Below are 22,901 nucleotides of genomic sequence, written 5' to 3' on the forward strand. Positions count from 1 at the left end.
CTCCAGGGGAGAGGAGGGGGGCAGTCATACTCCAGGGGAGATGAGGGGGGGCAGTCATACTCCAGGGGAGAGGAGGGGGGGCAGTCATACTCCAGGGGAGAGGAGGGGGGGCAGTCATACTCCAGGGGAGAGGAGGGGGGGCAGTCATACTCTAGGGGAGAGGAGGGGGGGCAGTCATACTCCAGGGGAGAGGAGGGGGGGCAGGCATACTCAAGGGGAGAGGAGGGGGGGCAGTCAAACTCCAGGGGAGAGGAGGGGGGCAGTCATACTCCAGGGGAGAGGAGGGGTGGCAGTCATACTCCAGGGGAGAGCAGGGGTAGCAGTCATACTCCAGGGGAGAGCAGGGGTGGCAGTCATACTCCAGGGGAGAGAAGGGGGGGCAGTCATACTCCAGGGGAGAGGAGGGGGGGCAGTCATACTCCAGGGGAGAGGAGGGGGGCACTGATACTCCAGGGGAGAGGAGAGGTGTAGTAGTACTCCAGGGGATCGAAGAGTAAATATATACTCCTGGAAGAGTACCAAAATGTTGTGCTCTGCTTTATTCTGAAGCGGTATATCTATAGCGGATACATACTGGCAGAGTATTACTGAGCGGCAGGACACGCGCCTCCTTCCTTGTGAATGATATTTTAGGGTGTATAGATGGGATACAGGAGTAACATTTCCCCCCACTCAGTGATGCGCAGCAACTTCTAAGAGCATCAAGTACCTGTGAAAGCGCAGCTCAGCCAGGAGGTACTGATACCTGGGTAATGAAAATGTCCGCACATTGTTTTATTGACTTTTTGTATGGCCGCCTTTTATTGCCCATCTCTACGTGAACACAAGATGTCCCCACATATCTACATCTCTACTGCAACGGCGGGATGTTACCGCAAGTAAGATGGGGCAAATATACTATCGTGTGAATGTTTTGGACTTTCACATACATGTGGCATGACATACACGTGGCATGACATACACGTGGCATGACATACACGGGGCATGACATACACGGGGCACCACATGGGCACCACATACACGGGGCACCACATACACGGGGCACCACACACACGGGGCACGACATACACGGGGCACGACATACACGGGGCACGACATACACGGGGCACCACATACACGTGGCACGACATACACGGGGCACGACATACACGGGGCACGACATACACGGGGCACCACATACACGTGGCACGACATACACGGGGCACGACATACACGGGGAACGACATACACGGGGCACGACATACACGGGGCACGACATACACGGGGCATCTCATACACGGGGCATGACATACACGGGGCACGACATACACGGGGCACGACATACACGGGGCACGACATACACGGGGCATCTCATACACGGGGCATGACATACACGGGGCACGACATACACGGGGCACGACATACACGGGGCACGACATAAACGGGGCACGACATACACGGGACACCACATACACGGGACACCACATACACGGGGCACCACATACACGGGGCACGACATACACGGGGAACGACATACACGGGGCACGACATACACGGGGCACGACATACACGGGGCATCTCATACACGGGGCATGACATACACGGGGCACGACATACACGGGGCACGACATACACGGGGCACGACATACACGGGGCATCTCATACACGGGGCATGACATACACGGGGCACGACATACACGGGGCACCACATACACGGGGCACGACATACACGGGGCACCACATACACGGGGCACCACATACACGGGGCATCACATACACGGGGCACCACATACACGGGGCACGACATACACGGGGCACGACATACACGGGGCACGACATACACGGGGCATCTCATACACGGGGCATGACATACACGGGGCACCACATACACGGGGCATCACATACACGGGGCATCACATACACGGGGCACGACATACACGGGGCACCACATACACGGGGCACCACATACACGGGACACCACATACACGGGACACCACATACACGGGGCACCACATACACGGGGCACGACATACACGGGGCACGACATAAACGGGGCACGACATACACGGGGCACCACATACACGGGGCACCACATACACGGGACACCACATACACGGGGCACGACATACACGGGGCACGACATACACGGGGCACGACATAAACGGGGCACCACATACACGGGGCACGACATACACGGGGCACCACATACACGGGGCACGACATACACGGGGCACGACATACACGGGGCACGACATACACGGGGCACGACATACACGGGGCACGACATACACGGGGCACGACATACACGGGGCACGACATACACGGGGCACGACATACACGGGGCACGACATACACGGGGCACGACATACACGGGGCATCACATACACGGGGCATCACATACACGGGGCATCACATACACGGGGCATCACATACACGAGGCATCACATACACGGGGCACGACATACACGGGGCACGACATACACGGGGCACGACATACACGGGGCATCACATACACGGGGCATCACATACACGGGGCATCACATACACGGGGCATCACATACACGGGGCATCACATACACGGGGCATCACATACACGAGGCATCTCATACACGGGGCATCACATACACGGGGCATCACATACACGGGCATGACATACACGGGGCATCACATACACGGGGCATCACATACACGGGGCATCACATACACGGGGCATCACATACACGGGGCATCACATACACGGGGCATCACATACACGGGGCATCACATACACGGGGCATCACATACATGCTGGTGCCATAAAGCTTTGGAATCCATAGTACTGTGTGTAATATTCATATTATGTCCCTATTAAAAGAAAATGTCCCACTGTTTGTTTTGTTTTTTAAGATTATTCATAAAATACGTTACAGAAGGATATGAAAACGATACCTTATGTACGTGAATCTGCTCCACCTGAGAGTTACATTTAGGCCCAGGTCTACTAAATGGATCTCAAGCGCCTTACAGACCATTTAACTGAGCATTTTAGCTTTAACTTAGCACGCGTTAGTAGCTCTGGCACAGACGGCCTACGCACGGGCGCAGATCGCAATTTTACTAGTGTAGTATGCTTAATTATGAACTAATGACAGTACTTGTTGTACATACCCATGGCTGTTTAATCTTTCTACTATGTAATGCAAAGACACCCCTCGTTGTGCCGGGGAGACACAGGAAATATGTGCAGAGTTTGTGTTCAGAACTTGGCTCTATTGCTTGCACACAGTTTTTTACTTGATGATATTTAATTTATTATCACATTTTCCCCATTATCCCTGCTAATGATGCAACAACTGTGAGTACGGGATACTCCAGAGACTTTCTATTCTGCCAGAAACAGGGAAAACAGCAGCGTTTTGGTTTAACTCCCTATTACCACAGTGAATTATATTTGTGTAATAGGATCGGTGACACTTTTGGCATGGAACAGTATTATCAGAGAGAGATATATATATATATATATATATAAAAATACAACGCACACAAACCCCGTTTAACATAGGCATGATACATTACAATATTCTGATTGGTTGTAACGGAGAACGGCAAATTCACCAATCAAACAATGAAAGACTGTGCATTTGCATACAAGGCAGGTATTAGAACAAGTCATTTAGGGTCTTATTCTCTTTGGCTGATATAGAAAATAAAACCTTCATGCAGAAATCCTGCTTTCTTTTTTTAGAGTTGTAGGATTGAAGCAGGGGGGTCTTTGGAACTGAACTGTGTCAATTTCAGCTCTGGGGACCCCCAGCTTCCCAAGATACTTACCTCCGTGGTGGGTGCAGGTAGCAGCTCTGGCTGGGCTATGAGGGGCTATAGAAATGGTGGCTTAGATGTTCCGTGGGCCAATAGGAATCCGTAACATCATCCCCTGCAGCCTGCATGGCCTGGGCATTTAAACCTGTGAGCTGCTACCAGGCCCCCCTAATGGAGGTCAATATCTCGGGAATCAGGGGGTCCCCGAAGCTGAAATGAATGCGGTTCAGCTCCAGAGACCCCCCCCCCCCCCGCTTCAGCAATATTAAGAAAAACAAAGTTCTGCTGAATGAAAGGCTTAAATGCCGGGATTAAAGAGAAGGAAGAGCACGTATGAGTTTGCCTTTCACTGGCCAAGGTCAATTCAATCTCTTCTATTCACATGCGTAAACGTGAGAGGGGAATGGACACGTGTAGAATAAATAGCACCCTATCACTACCGGGATATCCTATCACTACCGGGATTTCCTTCCACTGCCGGGATTTCCTATCACTGCCGGGATTTCCTACCACTGCCGGGATTTCCTATCACTGCCGGGATTTCCTACCACTGCCGGGAGTTCCTATCACTGCCGGGATTTCCTACCACTGCCGGGATTTCCTATCACTGCCGGGATTTCCTACCACTGCCGGGAGTTCCTATCACTGCCGGGATTTCCTACCACTGCCGGGATTTCCTATCACTGCCGGGATTTCCTACCACTGCCGGGATTTCCTACCACTGCCGGGATTTCCTATCACTGCCGGGATTTCCTACCACTGCCGGGATTTCCTACCACTGCCGGGATTTCCTATCACTGCCGGGATTTCCTATCACTGCCGGGATTGCCTACCACTGCCGGGAGTTCCTATCACTGCCGGGATTTCCTATCACTGCCGGGATTTCCTATCACTGCCGGGATTGCCTATCACTGCCGGGAGTTCCTATCACTACCGGGATTTCCTATCACTGCCGGGAGTTCCTATCACTACCGGGATTTCCTATCACTACCGGGATTTCCTTACCAAGAACTATTGTGTTTGTTGTCACAAAATAGCATTGGATGAAGTTGACTCTGCAGCCAGCGACCCGGGCAGAATTGTAACCCCACTACAATGATCAAACCATACTGAAGTTAGGAGAAAAAACTTTCTTCAAACTTAGAAGTGAGATGCGTTATTTCCCGGCCCCCGTGTTTCGGACGTCGGAGGATGCACAAAAACCTTGTTTCTTTTCGCTGCTGCATCTGACAGACTTTCCTGGATACAGTAGTTGCCTGCATTGCGTTTGATGCTTTTCGACGCGTACGAATGCATGAATTTCCAGCAGATTAGACAGGCGATGGGACCTGGCATGTTAAGGACGGGAAACACGGCTCTATATTTTGCATGAGTATTTTTTCTGACATGTTCTGCAACGCCCGGTATGTCTACAAAGTAAAAGTTAGAAAAACTCGTCTACTCTCCTGTTCTACTATATCCAATTGGAATACAGGAGGTTTGGAATCACCTCTGTGAAGAAGGCTTCACCAACCCCTTTTGTGGACTCCCTTACATTGGACTGAATTACCCTACACGTCATTCCTGTATCTATGTGTCTATATACCATCAAGGTGTAGCGCTTTTTAGAATTGCTTTCAGTAAAAGTACATCTGGGGCATCTTCATAGAGTCTCTTTCACCAGTCTGAGGAATGTAGAACAAAGCATCTTGCAGGAGGAGCAGAGAGCGCTCTCCAAAACAGAAACGTGTCCGTACCATAAGATGTGATGTGTATCGTAGAATAAGCAACATCACAGCACTGCTCTGCCCGAGAGCTTCAATAAGGACGTAGAAAAGCATCTCCTGACAACAAAGGCTTTCCTGTGAATCCTACATGGGAAAAGGGCCCCGCCATCTTTTTGATCTTCCTGAAGCAGACGCACGGACCGTTTTCGTTCTATTTGAAGAGCACTACAAATATGACACTTTAATGCCTTCATTTCTGGCTTGCTATTTTAGCCTCATAAATTATACAAGAAAATAACTTGGGGATGGTTGCAATGCAATAACAATGTGCGTGTGGCACGTTTTAAACATTAAAATGATGATACACATTTATTGAGAACATTTTGAAAGACTACGGGTCGAGCTTTGGAGGCAAGATGTACACATGCGCGCGTGTAGAAAATAACAGTAAGTGAATAATATGGTATTGTAGATGGTATTGGTACAGACTTTGAGACATGAATGCTTGCTCTAGATATCAGCTTGATATTAATGGTAAAGTGAAAACAGAAAAGACTTGCGCTCAAAGTGGTCTGTGATAGGAATAGTGACTTAAGATAAATTATAAAATACAACCTGATAGGTGAGGTTTTATGCTGCTGATCAGTGGGAATGGTTCAAACACCAAGCTACATAGAAACAAAAAGAGAACAGCGCAAAAAAACCATTGTGTAGTATATTAAAATATTTTTATAAAATGTGAAGGTGAGTATTGCACGTACATCAAAAAACAGGGTTAATAGCAAGACATGTTAGGGACATGTTACCACTCGGCAGGCACAGCAGGATGCAGACACCAGGTATTCGACGTACCTCCCTCAAGATGCTGGTATCCGGATTCAGAATATACAGCTCAGCGTTGGGGAACCTTCCCGCTCCCTTCACGGAGCTCTCAGCAGTTGTTTTCAGGGGTAGATCGCCGCGTTTCTTCCTGGTTGGTCCACGTTGGCGTGTGACGTCATCCGGCAGCGTCTCTCGGCCGGTCGCGTCTTTATTACGTCACTCCTTAGCGTTTAGGCAGTCGAGCGGTATAACAAGTCCCGGACAAGTCCCACAATGAAACAAATGTTCCAGTACAAAGCCGCAATGGGGATATAAGTAAAAAATAAAATAAAAAAAATATATAAGTAAAAAATGAAGGAACGCGTTCCTTCATTTTTTACTTACATCCCCATTGCGGCCTGGTGTCTGCATCCTGCTGTGCCTGCCGAGTGGTAACATGTCCCTAATATGTCTTGCTATTAACCCTTTTTTTTGATGTACGTGCAATACTCACCTTCACATTTTATAAAAATATTTTAATATACTACACAATGGTTTTTTTGCGCTGTTCTCTTTTTGTTTCTATGATATTAATGGTACCATCAGTACCATTAACTGGGCCGAGCTTGTAGAAATTTACAATGGTGAGCTGTGAGGATACAGATAAGGCCAGAGAAATCTCCACCCTGCGCCAGGTGACCCGTGGCCCCAGTGCCGCCTGATCACGGCCATGTGCAGCGCAGGGGGGATTTCCCATCAGGATTAACACAGCGGGGTTCCCTGCTTATGAATGGGAGTCATATTTAGAAGCAGGGACCCCCACTGTGTTAATTCATAGGGATAATTGGTCTACTGAGTTGTTGGCCCTGGGGAAGCCGCGTTCTGGCCCTGGGGGAGCGGCGTTCTGGCCCTGGGGGAGCGGCGTTCTGGCCCTGGGGGAGCCGCGATCTGGACCTGGGGAAGCCGCGATCTGGCCCTGGGGAAGCCGCGATCTGGCCCTGGGGAAGCCGCGTTCTGGCCCTGGGGGAGCGGCGTTCTGGCCCTGGGGGAGCCGCGATCTGGACCTGGGGAAGCCGCGTTCTGGCCCTGGGGAAGCCGCGATCTGGCCCTGGGGAAGCCGCGATCTGGCCCTGGGGAAGCCGCGATCTGGACCTGGGGAAGCCGCGATCTGGACCTGGGGAAGCCGCGATCTGGCCCTGGAGGAGCCGCGATCTGGCCCTGGGGAAGCCGCGATCTGGCCCTGGGGAAGCCGCGTTCTGGCCCTGGGGGAGCGGCGTTCTGGCCCTGGGGGAGCCGCGATCTGGACCTGGGGAAGCCGCGTTCTGGCCCTGGGGAAGCCGCGATCTGGCCCTGGGGAAGCCGCGATCTGGCCCTGGGGAAGCCGCGATCTGGACCTGGGGAAGCCGCGATCTGGACCTGGGGAAGCCGCGATCTGGCCCTGGAGGAGCCGCGATCTGGCCCTGGGGAAGCCGCGATCTGGCCCTGGGGAAGCCGCGATCTGGCCCTGGGGAAGCCGCGATCTGGCCCTGGGGAAGCCGCGATCTGGCCCTGGGGAAGCCGCGATCTGGTCCTGGAGGAGCCGCGATCTGGACCTGGAGGAGCCGCGATCTGGCCCTGGAGGAGCCGCGATCTGGACCTGGAGGAGCCGCGATCTGGCCCTGGGGAAGCCGCGATCTGGCCCTGGGGAAGCCGCGATCTGGCCCTGGGGAAGCCGCGATCTGGACCTGGGGAAGCCGCGATCTGGCCCTGGGGAAGCCGCGATCTGGCCCTGGAGGAGCCGCGATCTGGACCTGGGGAAGCCGCGATCTGGCCCTGGGGAAGCCGCGATCTGGCCCTGGGGAAGCCGCGATCTGGCCCTGGGGAAGCCGCGATCTGGACCTGGGGAAGCCGCGATCTGGCCCTGGGGAAGCCGCGATCTGGCCCTGGAGGAGCCGCGATCTGGCCCTGGGGAAGCCGCGATCTGGCCCTGGAGGAGCCGCGATCTGGACCTGGGGAAGCCGCGATCTGGCCCTGGAGGAGCCGCGATCTGGCCCTGGGGAAGCCGCGATCTGGCCCTGGGGAAGCCGCGATCTGGCCCTGGAAGAGCCGCGATCTGGACCTGGGAAAGCCGCGATCTGGACCTGGGGAAGCCGTGATCTGGACCTGGGGAAGCCGCGATCTGGCCCTGGGGAAGCCGCGATCTGGCCCTGGGGAAGCCGCGATCTGGCCCTGGGGAAGCCGCGATCTGGCCCTGGGGAAGCCGCGATCTGGCCCTGGGGAAGCCGCGATCTGGTCCTGGGGAAGCCGCGATCTGGCCCTGGGGAAGCCGCGATCGGGCCCTGGAGGAGCCGCGATCTGGACCTGGGGAAGCCGCGATCTGGCCCTGGGGAAGCCGCGATCTGGCCCTGGGGAAGCCGCGATCTGGCCCTGGGGAAGCCGCGATCTGGCCCTGGGGAAGCCGCGATCTGGCCCTGGGGAAGCCGCGATCTGGCCCTGGGAAGCCGCGATCTGGCCCTGGTCCGGCTGCAGTTTCCTTGAGGCAAATTGTTAAATGAATGTGGCCCCATCTGTATAGAGCAGAGGTGCCCAAGTCCCGTCCACCACTAACAGTGCAAGTTTAAGGCTACCCTCTCATTAGCACAGGTTGCCCAATCATTTTGACTGAACCACCGTGTGGTCGAGCAGAGGTATACGTAAAACCTGCACGGTTAGTGGCCCCTGAGGACTGGGGTTGGAAACCTTTGCTTTAGAACAGTCTGGGCTTTCATGAGCCCAAGTGAAAATTGCTCATATTTACTCTGCAGTCATAAGACATCTTCCACTTCTGGGAGACACGTTGCAGCCAATAGAAGAGAAGGGTGGGTATCCGTTTCTGGTCCTTTCTGAAGGACCCTAAGAGGTTGGAAAGATTGGAACAGATCAACTACTTGTTGGTCCAATAAAAGGTATCATACCACCCACTCTCTCTGCCTCCAGCCAATAAAAATAAGAGCACTGTGACGTGAGGTGCTATGGTATGTCTGGGTTGCACCCTGAAGATACAGCCCACGTCATGGGAACATGTATATAAATGTATTATTGCTGTGTTTCCCCTGTGAATGTATGTCCCTGTCCCTTCTTTGGTGTTTGTATTGTATTGTTTGTGGGCTAAGTGGGATTGGACCCATTTCCTAAGTAGCCTGTTTGGGGTTATAACGCCAGAACTGTTGGGGCTAGCAACTAGATTCTGGTACCGCCACGCCTTGATAGAAGGGGCGAAACTTTGTGGGGAAAGCCCCAGAGTCTCGAAAAATGCTGGAAAATTTGCCCTAACTTTGGTTCCGGAGGTCCTAGAAACTCCCCGTAGGGGTCGCCCGATACTGGACCCTGGGAGCCAATAACACAGCCTAGCCCCACAAATCCTAATCCTTAGGGGGTTCAGGGTTCACCCCAGTAACGAAAAGTGGAGATTATAAGTTTATTCCTGCATTTTTAATCAGGGAACAACTGGCCTTGCATCATAGAGGTGGGGGGGGGGGGGGGCATCAAAGGGAGAAACCTAAATTGAGAGGACTCTTTTGTGTAAAAGGGGGCTACTTCTCACACCCCCAGCTTGTCAGCCAGGAACCGTCGTGGGTGCAATATAACACTCCGAGGGAATAGAGTGTCAGACGTTCGTGCCTAACTCGTATGCGGACATTCTGGCATCTCTCTGAAGTTTGGGATATAACTGAAGGCCAAACTGTACTAGTGTGTGTGTGTGTGTGTGTGTGTCTTAGAATAGCCCAGGCTGTGTCAGCCTATCTGCATCCAGTTCTCGAGGGCACTGTATCTCTATACCTTGCTGGGTGCACTGGGATTCTCTTGCAGGAGTCTAAGTTCCTGGGTCCGGCTTACAGCAAGACTGAGTGGACTAGTGGAACGAAACCCCTGTCTGTGTGAGGGGCCCGGTTCCATACACTCTGGTGCGTCCTGAGCCAAGAAACCAAGCCAAAGCTGCCAACGACTTTTTGAAGAATTTCTTCAGCCACCAGGTTCTGCCTGCCGCACAGAGCTGATCCCTTTAACCCTTGCACAGCTAACCAGTGGCGGTCGGTCCCCGGACTAGCGGGACAGCCTCTACCGGTAATTGCACCAACGACTGTTTTTATCCGTTGTGCGCCCGCTCTCCAAGCGGCCCCCAGGACATTGCTGTACCCCGTAAGGGACTGTTCCCTAACCCGGAAACAGAGGGACTATTGCGGCTACCCCTGGCGCCCCCTGCGGGTGACCTTCTCTGTGGGGAGGAATCCAATCCTTCCCCAGGTTAGAGGTGGGTCACAAAGTGGATAATTGTGTTTTGTGTATGTGTGTATGTTTCTATTCTGTTGCCCTTGCCAATAAACAGTTTATTGAACTCTGTGCCCTGGGTTGGCGATCCAACGTGCTTGCGGGGTCTGCCCAGTATCGGTACGTGACTCACCCGCTCCATGAACACAGAATGGTTGTAAAAAAATACAACTGGTAAAACAGCGCCATAGAAACAAATATACACAGTGAAAGCAGGTAAGGGCCTTCGAAGACACCATCTAAAACGTACGGTACATTTCCAGTTATTGTGATTGTCCAGAGCAATTCCAACCTACTTAGTGCAAAGAAATGCCCTGCTGTCTTCCTAGCTCAGGAGTGGCCAACTCCAGCCCTCAAGGGCCACCAACAGCCCAGGTATTAGGGATATCCCTGCTTCAGCACAGGTGGCTCAATCAGTGGCTCAGTCGAAGCTGCTACTGATTGAGCCACCTATGCTGAAGCAGGGGTATCCTGAAAACCTGACCTGTTGGTGAACCTTGAAGACCTGCCCTAGCGCAATGTGGTTAAATGCCCCCCCCTGACCTAGCGGTCCAATGTTAGGACACAACCTTTACTTCTTTACAACATACAGCATGGCTTGCGCACGAGCGATGGCTCCCGTTCTAGCCCACGGAAGCGTAGGCTTCTTGCTCGAGCTGCAGCGAAAGCAGCGAATGAGGCCTCTCGCATGTACACCCGGCATTTCTGCATCAACATCTGCATGTAAATAAGCTCCTGGATGTAAGGTGAGCAGGAATGAAATCCTACGCAGCAGTGGCCCCGTTCAAAGCATTACACACGGTAAATCAGGCGGAGCGGGTGTATTCAGTCCTATAACGTACCCGCTTTTACACGTCTTGTATTCCACTTTTAGGATGGGTTTGCACGACTCCGGTTTCCTCCCGTCTCTTTGAATTTTCCCTAGGAAAATGAAAATAGGTTGGAAATTACATTTCACAGGGCCGTAAACCCCCCAAACCAGGTGGACCCTTATTGTATAAAGCGACCCCAATATGTATGTACAGCTCAACCCCCTTTTAACGCTGTGCTTGGGGGCCAAAGAATCACTTTGCGCTATAAGCGGATCGCGTTAGAAATAATGTACCATTGTATGCATTATACAATAAAGTATTTAAGATACCAATAATCGTGTTGTAAAGTATTTATAAATACGGAAATTGGGAGCCACGCTTGCATCGCGTTATAAGCGGATTCGCGTTATAACAGGGTTGAGCTGTATATCTTTATTTATATGGCGCCGTCCAGGTACATAGCGTGTCACAGCAGTAATACATGTGCCATTATAATATAACACGCAAAGGGAATAAGAGCGTCAGGAAAAGGAGTCCCTGCCGGAAGAGCTTACACTCCAAGTAACTCGTTTGCTGTTCTGTGAGGACGATTGTCTCCTCTGTTTCTCTTCTTTGTGTTTTCCCTCATTTCCCATGTTTTCTTCTATTCTGAGACATATTACGCTCGCTTCTACCAAGTACCGTAAAGACAGCATATATACAGACAGGGTATATACAGACAGGGTATATACAGGCAGGGTATATACAGCAGGGTATATACAGACAGGGTATATAGAGGCAGGGTATATACAGGCAGGGTATCTACAGACTGGGTATCTACAGGCAGGGTATCTACAGACAGGGTATCTACAGACAGGGTATCTACAGACAGGGTATCTACAGACAGGGTATCTACAGACAGGGTATCTACAGGCAGGGTATATACAGGCAGGGTATATAGAGGCAGGGTATATACAGGCAGGGTATATACAGGCAGGGTATATAGAGGCAGGGTATATAGAGGAAGGGTATATACAGGCAGGGTATATAGAGGCAGGGTATATAGAAGCAGGGTATATACAGGCAGGGTATATACAGGCAGGATATATACAGACAAGGTATATACAGGCAGGGTATATACAGACAGGGTATTTACAGGCAGGGTATATACAGACAGGGTATATACAGGCAGGAGTATATACAGGCAGGGTATATACAGACAGCGTATAGTGTAGTCTCTTCTCTGCTTTTCCCTGTCCATTTCCCTTTCCTGAATTGCCACCACTCTAGTGTGTGAATGTGTCTTAGGCTGAGTCCATAGACGGACAGGCCGTGCTGAGGCGTGCGGACGCTCCGCGCTGAGCCCCTGCATCCTCAATGAGGATGCCTTGAGAGGGGGCTCACGCGAGCGTCCGCAGGCGTGCTGAAGAGTTGGAGGTTTCAGCCGAACGCCAAGCTGTTTTTCAGCGCGCTGTCGGCTGAAAACCTCCAATCCCAGCACAGCAGTGTCGACGTCACTGCCCCGCCTCCAACCACCTCCCTCGGCTCGGATCGCGCCCGCGGCTCGGATCGCCTCACCCCTCTATGGCCCGGGCCTTAAGTAACATGACCACGTGCCACGACCACGTGCCACTATCACCTTCTGCTTTATGTTAACCTTTTCTCCTGTTTACATACAAGGTTTTATTGGTATAAGCGCTCAAGCGCTGGATCCGCAAGATAATATATAAACAAAATAGCACATAAGTCAGGGCACAGGACGCAAGGCTAGTGGTACATGAGAGAAAATACAAATCTCTAGTGTAATCAAGCTCTGAAAAGGGACAACAACCCCCTGAAGGAAAAGACGCAGGCCTGCACAACGCCAGTCCTCGAGGGCCGCAAACAGGCCAGGTGTTTAGGAAATCCCTACTTCAGCACTTATTCTAGTAGCTTTACAGTATTCATACAATGGCTTCCCAACGTGACCCAGATAATCCAAAATGTTATCAAATGTAATGTAGCAGATTATATGTGACGTGAAATTGACATTATTACGGGAACACAGTTCTGAAAATGAAACCCGCCACGTAACGTTTGGTTAGCAGAAAGACAGTCATTTAAAATGACATTAAAACGTGCCCTTAAAAGTGTCATTGAGGTCATCTGCCCAACACTTGGGATGCACAAATAACCCAGGGACAAATGTACACAGGTTCAATGAGCAGGAAAATGTGGGATCGAGCAATGTGGATAATTCCAGGGCAGAGAAGGAAATGGGAAATCCATCCGAGACGGGACTGTAATAATAATAACATAATGACTGTATGGGGATTATATGAGACACGGGATTTATATGGGAAACCAGTGGTCATTTTATAAATATTTATGATGAGACACGTCTTTCATATGACATTCACTTCATAAACATGTTTTTTTTTTACAATGGCAAAGTCTAGAAATGGCGCCCGTGCATGGTTCATACCAGCGGCAAAATATATCCATACGATGCATGGTGGCACGGTTATATCATTTACAGAGAGCAACTAGGGTTGCCAGGTGACCGGTATTGAACCAGACTGTCCTGTAATTGGACACTCTGTCCAGTAAAAAAAATAGAATTAATACTGGACATGTATGTGTATACCGGTATTAACTCTCTGGACATAGAGACCTGACCGGCTTGGGGGGGGGGGGCGCTGGATTTCCCCGAGCAGGGAGAGAGCAGGGCTGGGGTCTGGGCAGCTTCTTCCATCCCGGTTGGCTGCATTACCCAGCAGCAGCCAATCAGGAGACGTTGTCAGCAACTTGGGGGTGGGGTCAAGGAGAAGAGGAAACAGCACGGAGCGGAGAGAGGTGAGAAGGGTGGATGTGTGTTTGTGTGTGTTTGTGTTTTTCGAGCGTGTCGCACCTTTCACCATTGTGTCCAGCATTTTTTGTTAAAGCCACCTGTCAACCCTACTTATGTCGAGGATATTTGCCAGATCTATATGCTGTAGGGCAGAATGGAAACTCATGTCCCCGGCCACAAACAATACAAGTTACAAGATACAAGTTCTCATTCATACATTTCAATATAATAAATGGATTTCTAACAGTTGTATACATGAGGACAGAGTCCCAGTAGCACTAATTTTGGCACAAATATGGTTGGTGGGTTTGGGTTCTGCGCTGGCAGGGCCTTGTGTGTGTGCATTGAAAATAGCAAGGCGCATGCAGTGTGACTGCATCCTCCCCGTTTGCAGATAGTATTCCATCAAGTCCTTACCATGGGGAACAGAAACCTGGAAGGGCCTGCCGGGACTTTTTACATTCCACACAGTGAGACTGCCATCGGAGTGACTGCACGTGAACTGCCTCCCTTCGTGGTGCCAACCGACAGAATGAATAGCCTACAAACAGAAAGGTCATTGTTTAGCATTAGCAGGTGAGCAGGATAACAACAGCTGGACGGTAAGGGCGCCAGCGCAGAGAGCGAGTCGCTAGAATAACGACATGTACAGATGCAGCGGCCGTCATTCAAACATTTCACGCGTTGTGTACCTCGGAATACCCATGTCACGGCGCGGGATTTCTTCCAACCTTGCCGCCTTAAGACGCGCGTTGACTCGTTTTTATCGAGTGCAGAAAATGGCATTTTCGTGTTCTGGTTTGTAAACACCTGCAAAGTGACACAGTAGCACAGTACTGTACACATTACAATTCATTCATTTCTGCCACGGATACGCGAAGAATTGCGCCCAAAGAAATCAGAATCCATGAAATTCAAAGAAATCAACCGCGGCAAGCACAGGTGTGCCTGGCGTGATTGGCGGCGTGAATGCCGCGTGGAATAGAGCACGAAAACAGCTCCGTGATATGTTCGAATAACGGCCGCTGCGTCTAGTAAAACATTGTAATATCGTTAAAGCCGCAATATCAGTTTCAATTATTTATTTATTTTATTACAAGATTGAGGTAGAGGATCTCAGGAGCGGAACTGTATTATTTTACTCTCCAGGGGACCCTCCATACAGTATCTCTGCAGGCAGGGACCTTGTGCCTAACATAATTTATTTATTTATAAAATGTGTTACCAGAAGTAATACAGTGACAGTCACCTCTCGTTTTCACGTATGTCCTGGGCACCGAGTTATGATGACAGATACATGGTTTCAAATACATACAGTAGTTACATAAGTGAGCAGGATTATACATTATATACAAGACATTGCATGCACATTTAGAGATAATATATATTATAGGCGTATGTAACAGTTACAGACCAGATTAAAATGTGAGACAGCTTTAGTTTTGAAAGACCTTAGACTGGTGGCGGCTGTGAGAGTCTCCGGTAGATTCTTCCAGTTTTGGGGTGCACGGTAAGAGAAGGAGGAGCGGCCGGATACTTTGCTGAACCTTGGGACCATGAACACTCTTTTGGAGTCTGATCTCAGATGATAAGTGCTGCATGTGGTAGGGGTGAGGAGCTTGTTCAGGTAGATGGGTAGCTTGCCCAGAAACTATTTGAAGGCAAAACAGGAAAGATGAACTTGCGCCTAGACTCAAGTGATGACCAATCTAGTTATTTGAGCATTTCGCAGTGATATGTGTTCTAGTTGCATTTGAGAACAAAACGGCATATTAATTGTAGAGGGCATCAAGTTTGCTAAGGTGGGTTTGGGGTGCCGAGCCATATACTATGTCCCCATAGTCGATAATTGGCATTAGCATCTGCTGTGTGATACACTTTCTGACCAGCAGACTTAGGGGGATGTGTTCCTATGAAGTACACCTAGTTTGGCATAGGATTTGGATGTCAGGGTATCAATGTGCATCCCAAATGTCAAATGGGAGTCAAACCATAAGCCCAAGTATTTAAAACTAGTAAAAGTAGTTAGGGTGGTATTAGCATTGGTTCTGATCTGGAGCTCAGTCATTGGAAGCTTTAAAAATGTAGCATTGGTCCCAAATAACATTGTTACAGTCTTGTCAGTGTTTAAAAACAGTTTGTTTTGGGAAATCCAGTTTTCGAGTCTCAAAAAGTCAGACTGAAGTATGTGTTGAAGGTCAGAGAGGCTATGGCTGTGTGCATATAGGATTGTGTCATCTGCATACATGTGTATTGAGGCTTCCTTACAATCTTTAAGAAGATCATTGATGAACACTGAGAAGAGTAGGGACCCCAGAACAGAGCCTTGCGGGACACCACAGGTGATATCCAAGGGGTTGGAGTTAGAGAATGAGATGGACACATGTTGGGATCTTCCTGATAGGTAGGACTGAAACCAGTTTAAAGCATGCTGCCCTATTCCAGAGCTCTGGAGTTTGTTAAGCAGGATAGCATGATCAACAGTATCAAAAGCCTTTGCAAAATCTAGGAATACTGCACCAGTGAGTTGTCCCAGTTCCATTCCACGCTGGATTTCATTGCAAACTTTTAGCAGGGTAGTTACGGTGGAGTGTTTGGGGCGAAAGCCAGATTGAATTGGCTAGGGAAATTTGTCTTGGTATAGTAATCGCTTAATTGGGAGTGAACACATTTTCCCATGACTTTGGATAGGATTGGGAGAAGAGAAATTGGCCTGTAGTTTGAGACAGTGTTTTTGTCCCCACTTTTGAAGATTGGGACAACTCTGTTGTGGGGGCATTTAAATGTCCCGCATCACGCAGGCCAATAGGATGCTGTGACATCAACTCTTGCGGCTTCCTATTGGCCTGTGTGACTATGACCTTTAAACTTGCCAGAGATTCTGGCCCTCCTTACGGAGGAGGTCTGTATCCTTGGAAGTAGAGGGTCTCCAGAGCTGAAATTAACATAGTCCAGCTCCGGAGACCCCCTGCTTCCCTCCCGTAATTAAAAAACTATTAAAAAAAAAAGAAGAAGAATTGAAACCTGTTTTGCTGCTTTAAAGGATGACAAACTGTGACAATGTCACAACATAATACAATGAAAACAAACAGCACAGTCTGGGCAATTGTAACAAAAGTTTATTCTAACATATTCATATGCTCAAATATACCAACGTTTCAGCCCGAATTCGGACCTTCATCAGGGCTTGGTTATTAATAATGCCCCGATCATTACTTTGAAAGGCATCAAATGGTTAATTGTGCAAGAGAATGCGCAATCTTCAAAGAGTTTGCAAGCAAAAAAGAGCAGAGAGTTGCTGAAATAAGTAGCAGAAGAAGGGGATATACAGTATGAGAACCTGTTTCAAGGTAGATGGAATTATTGGCTGTGCTGGGACGCTGCTTCTCCATGCTGGGAAGAGTCCCACTCAGGTAACCTTTCCCTTCTCCGGCATGGAGAAGCAGCTTCATGGTATGTTCAATAAGTGTCCCAACAGAGAACAAGAAATCGTGGTGATTAAGAGTTGGGATCAGGGCAGCATGGGGTCGTTAAATTACATGAAAGAGGATAGGATAAAATCAATAGGGAGTAGCACAGGGAAAATAACTAGGCCAATGTATGGAGCATTTGTATTTTACATTTCTGCACTATGTCAAAATTAATTATCCATTGTGTTCATCCTTTTGTTAAAAGATGGATGTGCAAGCATTAAGCAAACCGAGATTGTGTTCATTGTTCCATCTCGCAGAGGTAGCGAGTGCTATTCTGCACTATCACTGCTAGTCAATCCTGGTCCTGAAACGGTGAGATACGGTATTCTGCATTATAACTGGATATGTTGTGTTATATAAGGGAACACTGAGGTTGGCTGTATACTTTCTAAACCTCATGGAAACTCTACAGACAATGCTTGGAAGGTGTGGGAATATTTAATTTGAAAATGCCAGTACACTTATGTTGCTTTTATTCCTACTCTAGATTTGTGATTAAAATCTTGCTTCTGAGCCGGGACTTCATTAAAACATAAAGTACGGGAGGGGGGCCGTAGCCAGGACACGGAGCAGAGTAGACGCACCTCTGTGCAGCTCCTCAATCCTGGGCCAAACCGGGCATTAAAACCCCTGTTTTACCCCCCTAAAAAGGAAAAAAAAACACTCAGCGAGCGTCCCCAACCACCGGGGATCAGCCCTCCTGAGCTGTGTCGCGGTCCCGGCCCGTTCCGGGGTTCCCCTGCTGCCGGACACCCGCGTGAAGTGCTCGCTGGACACCAAAGATGGCCGCCGGACTCAGGCAGCAGTATTAGCGCGCCGAGCACCCCCCTCCCCTCCGGACCACCGCGGAGCTCAGGCGGGATCCTGACGATCTCCAGGTGAGCGTGCCTGAAGCGGGAAACAGAGGGTTGGAGCTGCGGGAGCCGGCGCGGACTGTCCCCTGGGGTGGGCGGGCCAGGAGGGGGGCCCCCCCGGTCGGAGAACATAGCGCAGCACGGAGGACAGCTCCCGGCTCACAGCTGCAGACAAGAGCAGGCTCCACTAACGTGGAGGATCAGCCATACTAGCTCATAAGTTCCCAACCAAGCAACAGCAAGGCCCCCCCCCTCACCCTACACACAAGTCTGAGCCCACTGTTGCGTACAGAAGCCATGTCCTAGGGACCACACAGGTTGCTCCCGCTACTCACAAAATCTGGTATAATAACACTCTTAAGTGAAATCAAGCACAAGGGGGGGGGGGAGGAAATAAAATAAAAATTTAAAAAAAACAAAACAAAAAAAAATATTCCCTAGGACACCCCACGGAGGACCATGTACCCTCCAACAAAAGGGCTCTACAAACATCTGAGAATGAGCAATACGTGCTAGAATGACGTCCTGAAACCTAGGCTCCATGTACACCCCTGGCTTCCTTCTATCTTAATCTAGGACAGCAAACCAGTCTAATCCATCTCGCTAAAGACAAACCATATCTCATCCAAGATCCAGATACCATGGCCTCAAAAATCGTTAAAACTACCAAAAAGAAAAAAACTCAGAGTGAGCTGCGAGAGTACTTAAAAAAAAAACAAAGGCCGGCCATCCTTAAACAACGCGGATTTGGAGGTGGCCCTCCCTTCGGGACAATCGGACTCAGAGCCGAGTGTGGAGATTGAAAATATCTCCACCAAGACAGACTTGCTTTTCTTTTACAATAAAATTGAGTCTATATTGCAAACGGCAGTCAAAGATCTGAAAGTTGAGATCTCCTCCCTTGGGGAACGCACCAACTCACTAGAGAACAAAGTAGACGCCACGATCACCAGACAATCCCTTATGGACTCTGAGCTGAAAGAGGTGAAAGCCCAGCTCTTGGAGGTCAAGGAAAAACAGGAAGATGCGGAGAACCGAGATCGTCGCAACAACCTCCGGATAAGGGGGATCCCAGAATCTGAAGCAGATATTGAGAGATTCGTGGGCAAATGGATATCGGAGACTCTCCGTGATTTCACAGAGGAGTCCTTGACGTTGGACAGATGTCACAAAGCTCTAAGAATGGGACCCCAACCGGAAAATAGGCCAAGAGACGTGGTACTAAGATTTCATTATTTCAAAACCAAAGAGGTCTTCAAATCGGCGACAAGGAACTCCAGGGACCTCAAATTCCAAAATGTAGCCCTACAGGTATATGCCGACTTGGCACCCTCCACACTGGCCAAAAGAAGGAACCTCCAGGAGGTGACAACGAAATTAAGAGACCATAACATCATACAGATGGATCTTTCCCTTTGGGCTCATGGTGATGAAAGACGGAAGACCGCAAACGCTCAGAGATCCGAATGACGATGAGGCATTCCTCAATCACCTAGGACTTGGCCCCCCTCCTCTGAACCCACTGCAGGCGGTGGAAGTCTCTCAGCCTTGAATCCTTCCTGGACAACAGTCCCCGCTAGGAATTCCCCTCACAGAGACCCTATAGCGAAGAATCCAGCCAAAGAAGAGTCGAAATCCTAAGTCACATGCTGGCTGCGTTTCCCACCATGTTTCCTCTCCTTTCTTCAGGCAGCTCTCCAAGTTTCACCATTTTACACTCCCCAGTGTCCTGGTCCCCTAATTCTGAAGGAGGTCTACTGGACAGAACATGACTTATAAATTGTATAGACGGTATATAGATGATTTGATTTTTATTTGGGATGGAGAGGTGGATTCACTTTTATTGTTTATTTAATATCTTAATCACAGTGATTTAAATTTAAAATTCACTTATACATATGATCTTCATCATGTACAATATTTGGATTTACTTTTATTTATTAATATGGACATGATGATTAGTTCAGATGTATATAGAAAAAATAACTCACGTAATACGTATCTCAGGGCAGACAGCTGCCATCCCAGGTCTCTTCTTAATGGTATCCCTAAGGGACAACTTATACGATTAAAGCGAATATGCTCTAATAATAATGAGGACTTCCTTAAACAATCACAGGAACTCCTAACTAGATTTGAACCAAGGGGCTATTCGATTTTAAATCTTAAGAGGTCATTTGAAGAAGTGGCAGGTATGAGTAGGGATGACCTTTTGGATAAACAAAGAAAAATAAAAAGTTCCAATGATACATGGGATGGTAATAACCCAGTGTTTGTTACCCAACATAATGTACAAGCAAATTGTATAAAAAATATTGTTAAAAAACACTGGGGAATTTTATCCGCAGATGCATTGTTAAAAATTTTTTATATAGAGGGCCCACGCTTCGTATTCAAAAAAGCTAAGACTATAGCGAACTATGTCTCCAGAAGTTTATATTCTTCTTCCAACATCTCACAAGGTAGTAATCTCCCCATAGGAAGCTTCAAATGCCTTCAATGCGTTTCGTGTGTTTATATGAAATCATGTTCTAATTTTGCATCATTTAGTACAGGACAGCAATTCCCCATTACATCTTTCATCAATTACATCTATTATCTACATCTATTATCTATCTTTTGGACTGCGGATGTGGTAAGCAATATGTGGGTCGCACTACCCGCGCCTTAAAGTCCAGAATGAGGGAACACATTAGGTTAATTAAATTAGGGGATCTTACCCATCCAGTTGGCCAACAATTCACTAATTGCAAATTTGGAAATATTAATAAACTTACCTATAGAGGAATTGAACATGTCCCAAAACCCATTAGAGGAGGCAATAGAATTGAATTATTAGACAAAGGGGAACTTTACTGGATGTTCACATTAAATACCAGAATACCAAATGGTTTAAATTCAGATTGGGATCTGAGTCCATTTTTACACTGAGCCCATTCTTGCGTCAAACTGATTGTTCATCAGGGAAATAGAGTAAAGGTTATTCATTTTTGATATTAATTATGTTCAAACCAAATAGAGTGCTTTTCTTGTTAGTGTACTTTTCTCTCAGTAATAGATATAATGGATTTTCATTACTAATCATATTATAAGAATTACATAAATTTATAGAAATAGTTTTGATAAAAGAATTATTTGGTTTTTAAAAATCATATTATTTAACAACTTTTTATATTCATATCCATTATTTCATTCTCGATTTCTGTTATGCATCAACTACATAGATATGATCTGGACGAATTTGATCCTATGTTATTCTTTATAATTAGTGACTTTGGTATACTACATCATCTGTCCAAATTCCTTTTTATATTTCTTTTCTCAATTTGAGATTAATTGGGTCCAATTGTTCAATACAAGATGCTTCTCAATTTAAAGTTAATTTACATCTTTTTTAGTATATATATTTTTTCTTTTTTTTAAATATAAATTTTATATGTCGTGTTTATTACAATTGTTTTGTTATAATGTTTGATGAGAAAAATGCATTTTACACAGCCAGGTTTTCGTTACCAAGTAGTTTGGGGGTTGTGTTGTGTTTTGTTTGTTTACTAATAAAGTTTTGTTTAGTTTGTAAACGTGCATTGACGCGCCGACGTCACCTCCCCGCGCCACGCATGACGCGCCATTCGTGAAGTGTTCAGGTAGTGGACGGAGAGTTACAAACGGCGGGAAAATGCAGATGTCAGGAATCGGCGTTCTCCTCGCTTCCCACACAAAGCACCCCCTCTCCGCAGGGAGTCCCTGGACACACAAAACAATCCTGCCTTACCGGCCTCCACGGCTCCTCGCCCCTGCCGCCGTCGCGGGATCACTCCCCTCGGCGATTCCTCTGCTCAGCGCCGGGCGCGCCCACGCCCTCCTACACGCACGCCAGCCCCAGACGTTATGTGCATGCATTCTCAGCTTACAGAGCACACGCCTAACAGAGCACTTTTAACCACTGCTTCTGCAGTGAGGCGTCGCCCCCAGGCATCACACAGTTCCATGCAAATCAATGACTACACTCAGCTGGGCTGTAACACCTCCCTCCTATCAGGGAGGACTCCTTGCAGTCCTCCAGGCCTGCCCCCTTTTCCCATTGGCCTGCCCAGCTTTATTATGCCTCTGCTTCCCATCACTCGTCGCTCGACATAGTTCTGTATGGAAGCATTTGACTACTCTCTCAGTGACTCCTCAGGTATTGACGCGGATTGGACGACTACCCCCTCTGGCTCCCGACTTTGGCTCTACTTGGACTTCGTGACTTCTGGCATCCCTGATCTTGGCAACGGCAATAACTACTCCTCCTCTACTACCGGTACCGGCAAGTATTGTCTTCACTACTATACCTGGCCTGGCAACACTAACACCACACTCCGGACGTGCTCCCTTTGCTGCGG

At 48.7% G+C, this 22,901-nt stretch overlaps 1 protein-coding gene across 4 annotated transcripts in view; it reads right to left on the reverse strand.

Moving 5' to 3' along the window:
- The window catches only part of STXBP5L (syntaxin binding protein 5L), a 575,500-nt gene that overhangs the window by 204,130 nt on the left and 348,469 nt on the right, over window positions 1-22,901 (reverse strand). For all 4 annotated transcript variants that reach the window (XM_075592898.1, XM_075592896.1, XM_075592897.1 and 1 more), the window contains exons 8-9: window positions 14,610-14,733; window positions 11,414-11,492 (exon numbers count right to left, since the gene is read on the reverse strand). In XM_075592898.1, the coding sequence (XP_075449013.1) occupies window positions 11,414-11,492; window positions 14,610-14,733 (203 nt within the window). The remainder of the gene's footprint in view (window positions 1-11,413; window positions 11,493-14,609; window positions 14,734-22,901) is intronic.

This window comes from Ascaphus truei, chromosome 3 (assembly GCF_040206685.1).
Source record: "Ascaphus truei isolate aAscTru1 chromosome 3, aAscTru1.hap1, whole genome shotgun sequence".
NCBI lineage: Eukaryota > Metazoa > Chordata > Amphibia > Anura > Ascaphidae > Ascaphus > Ascaphus truei.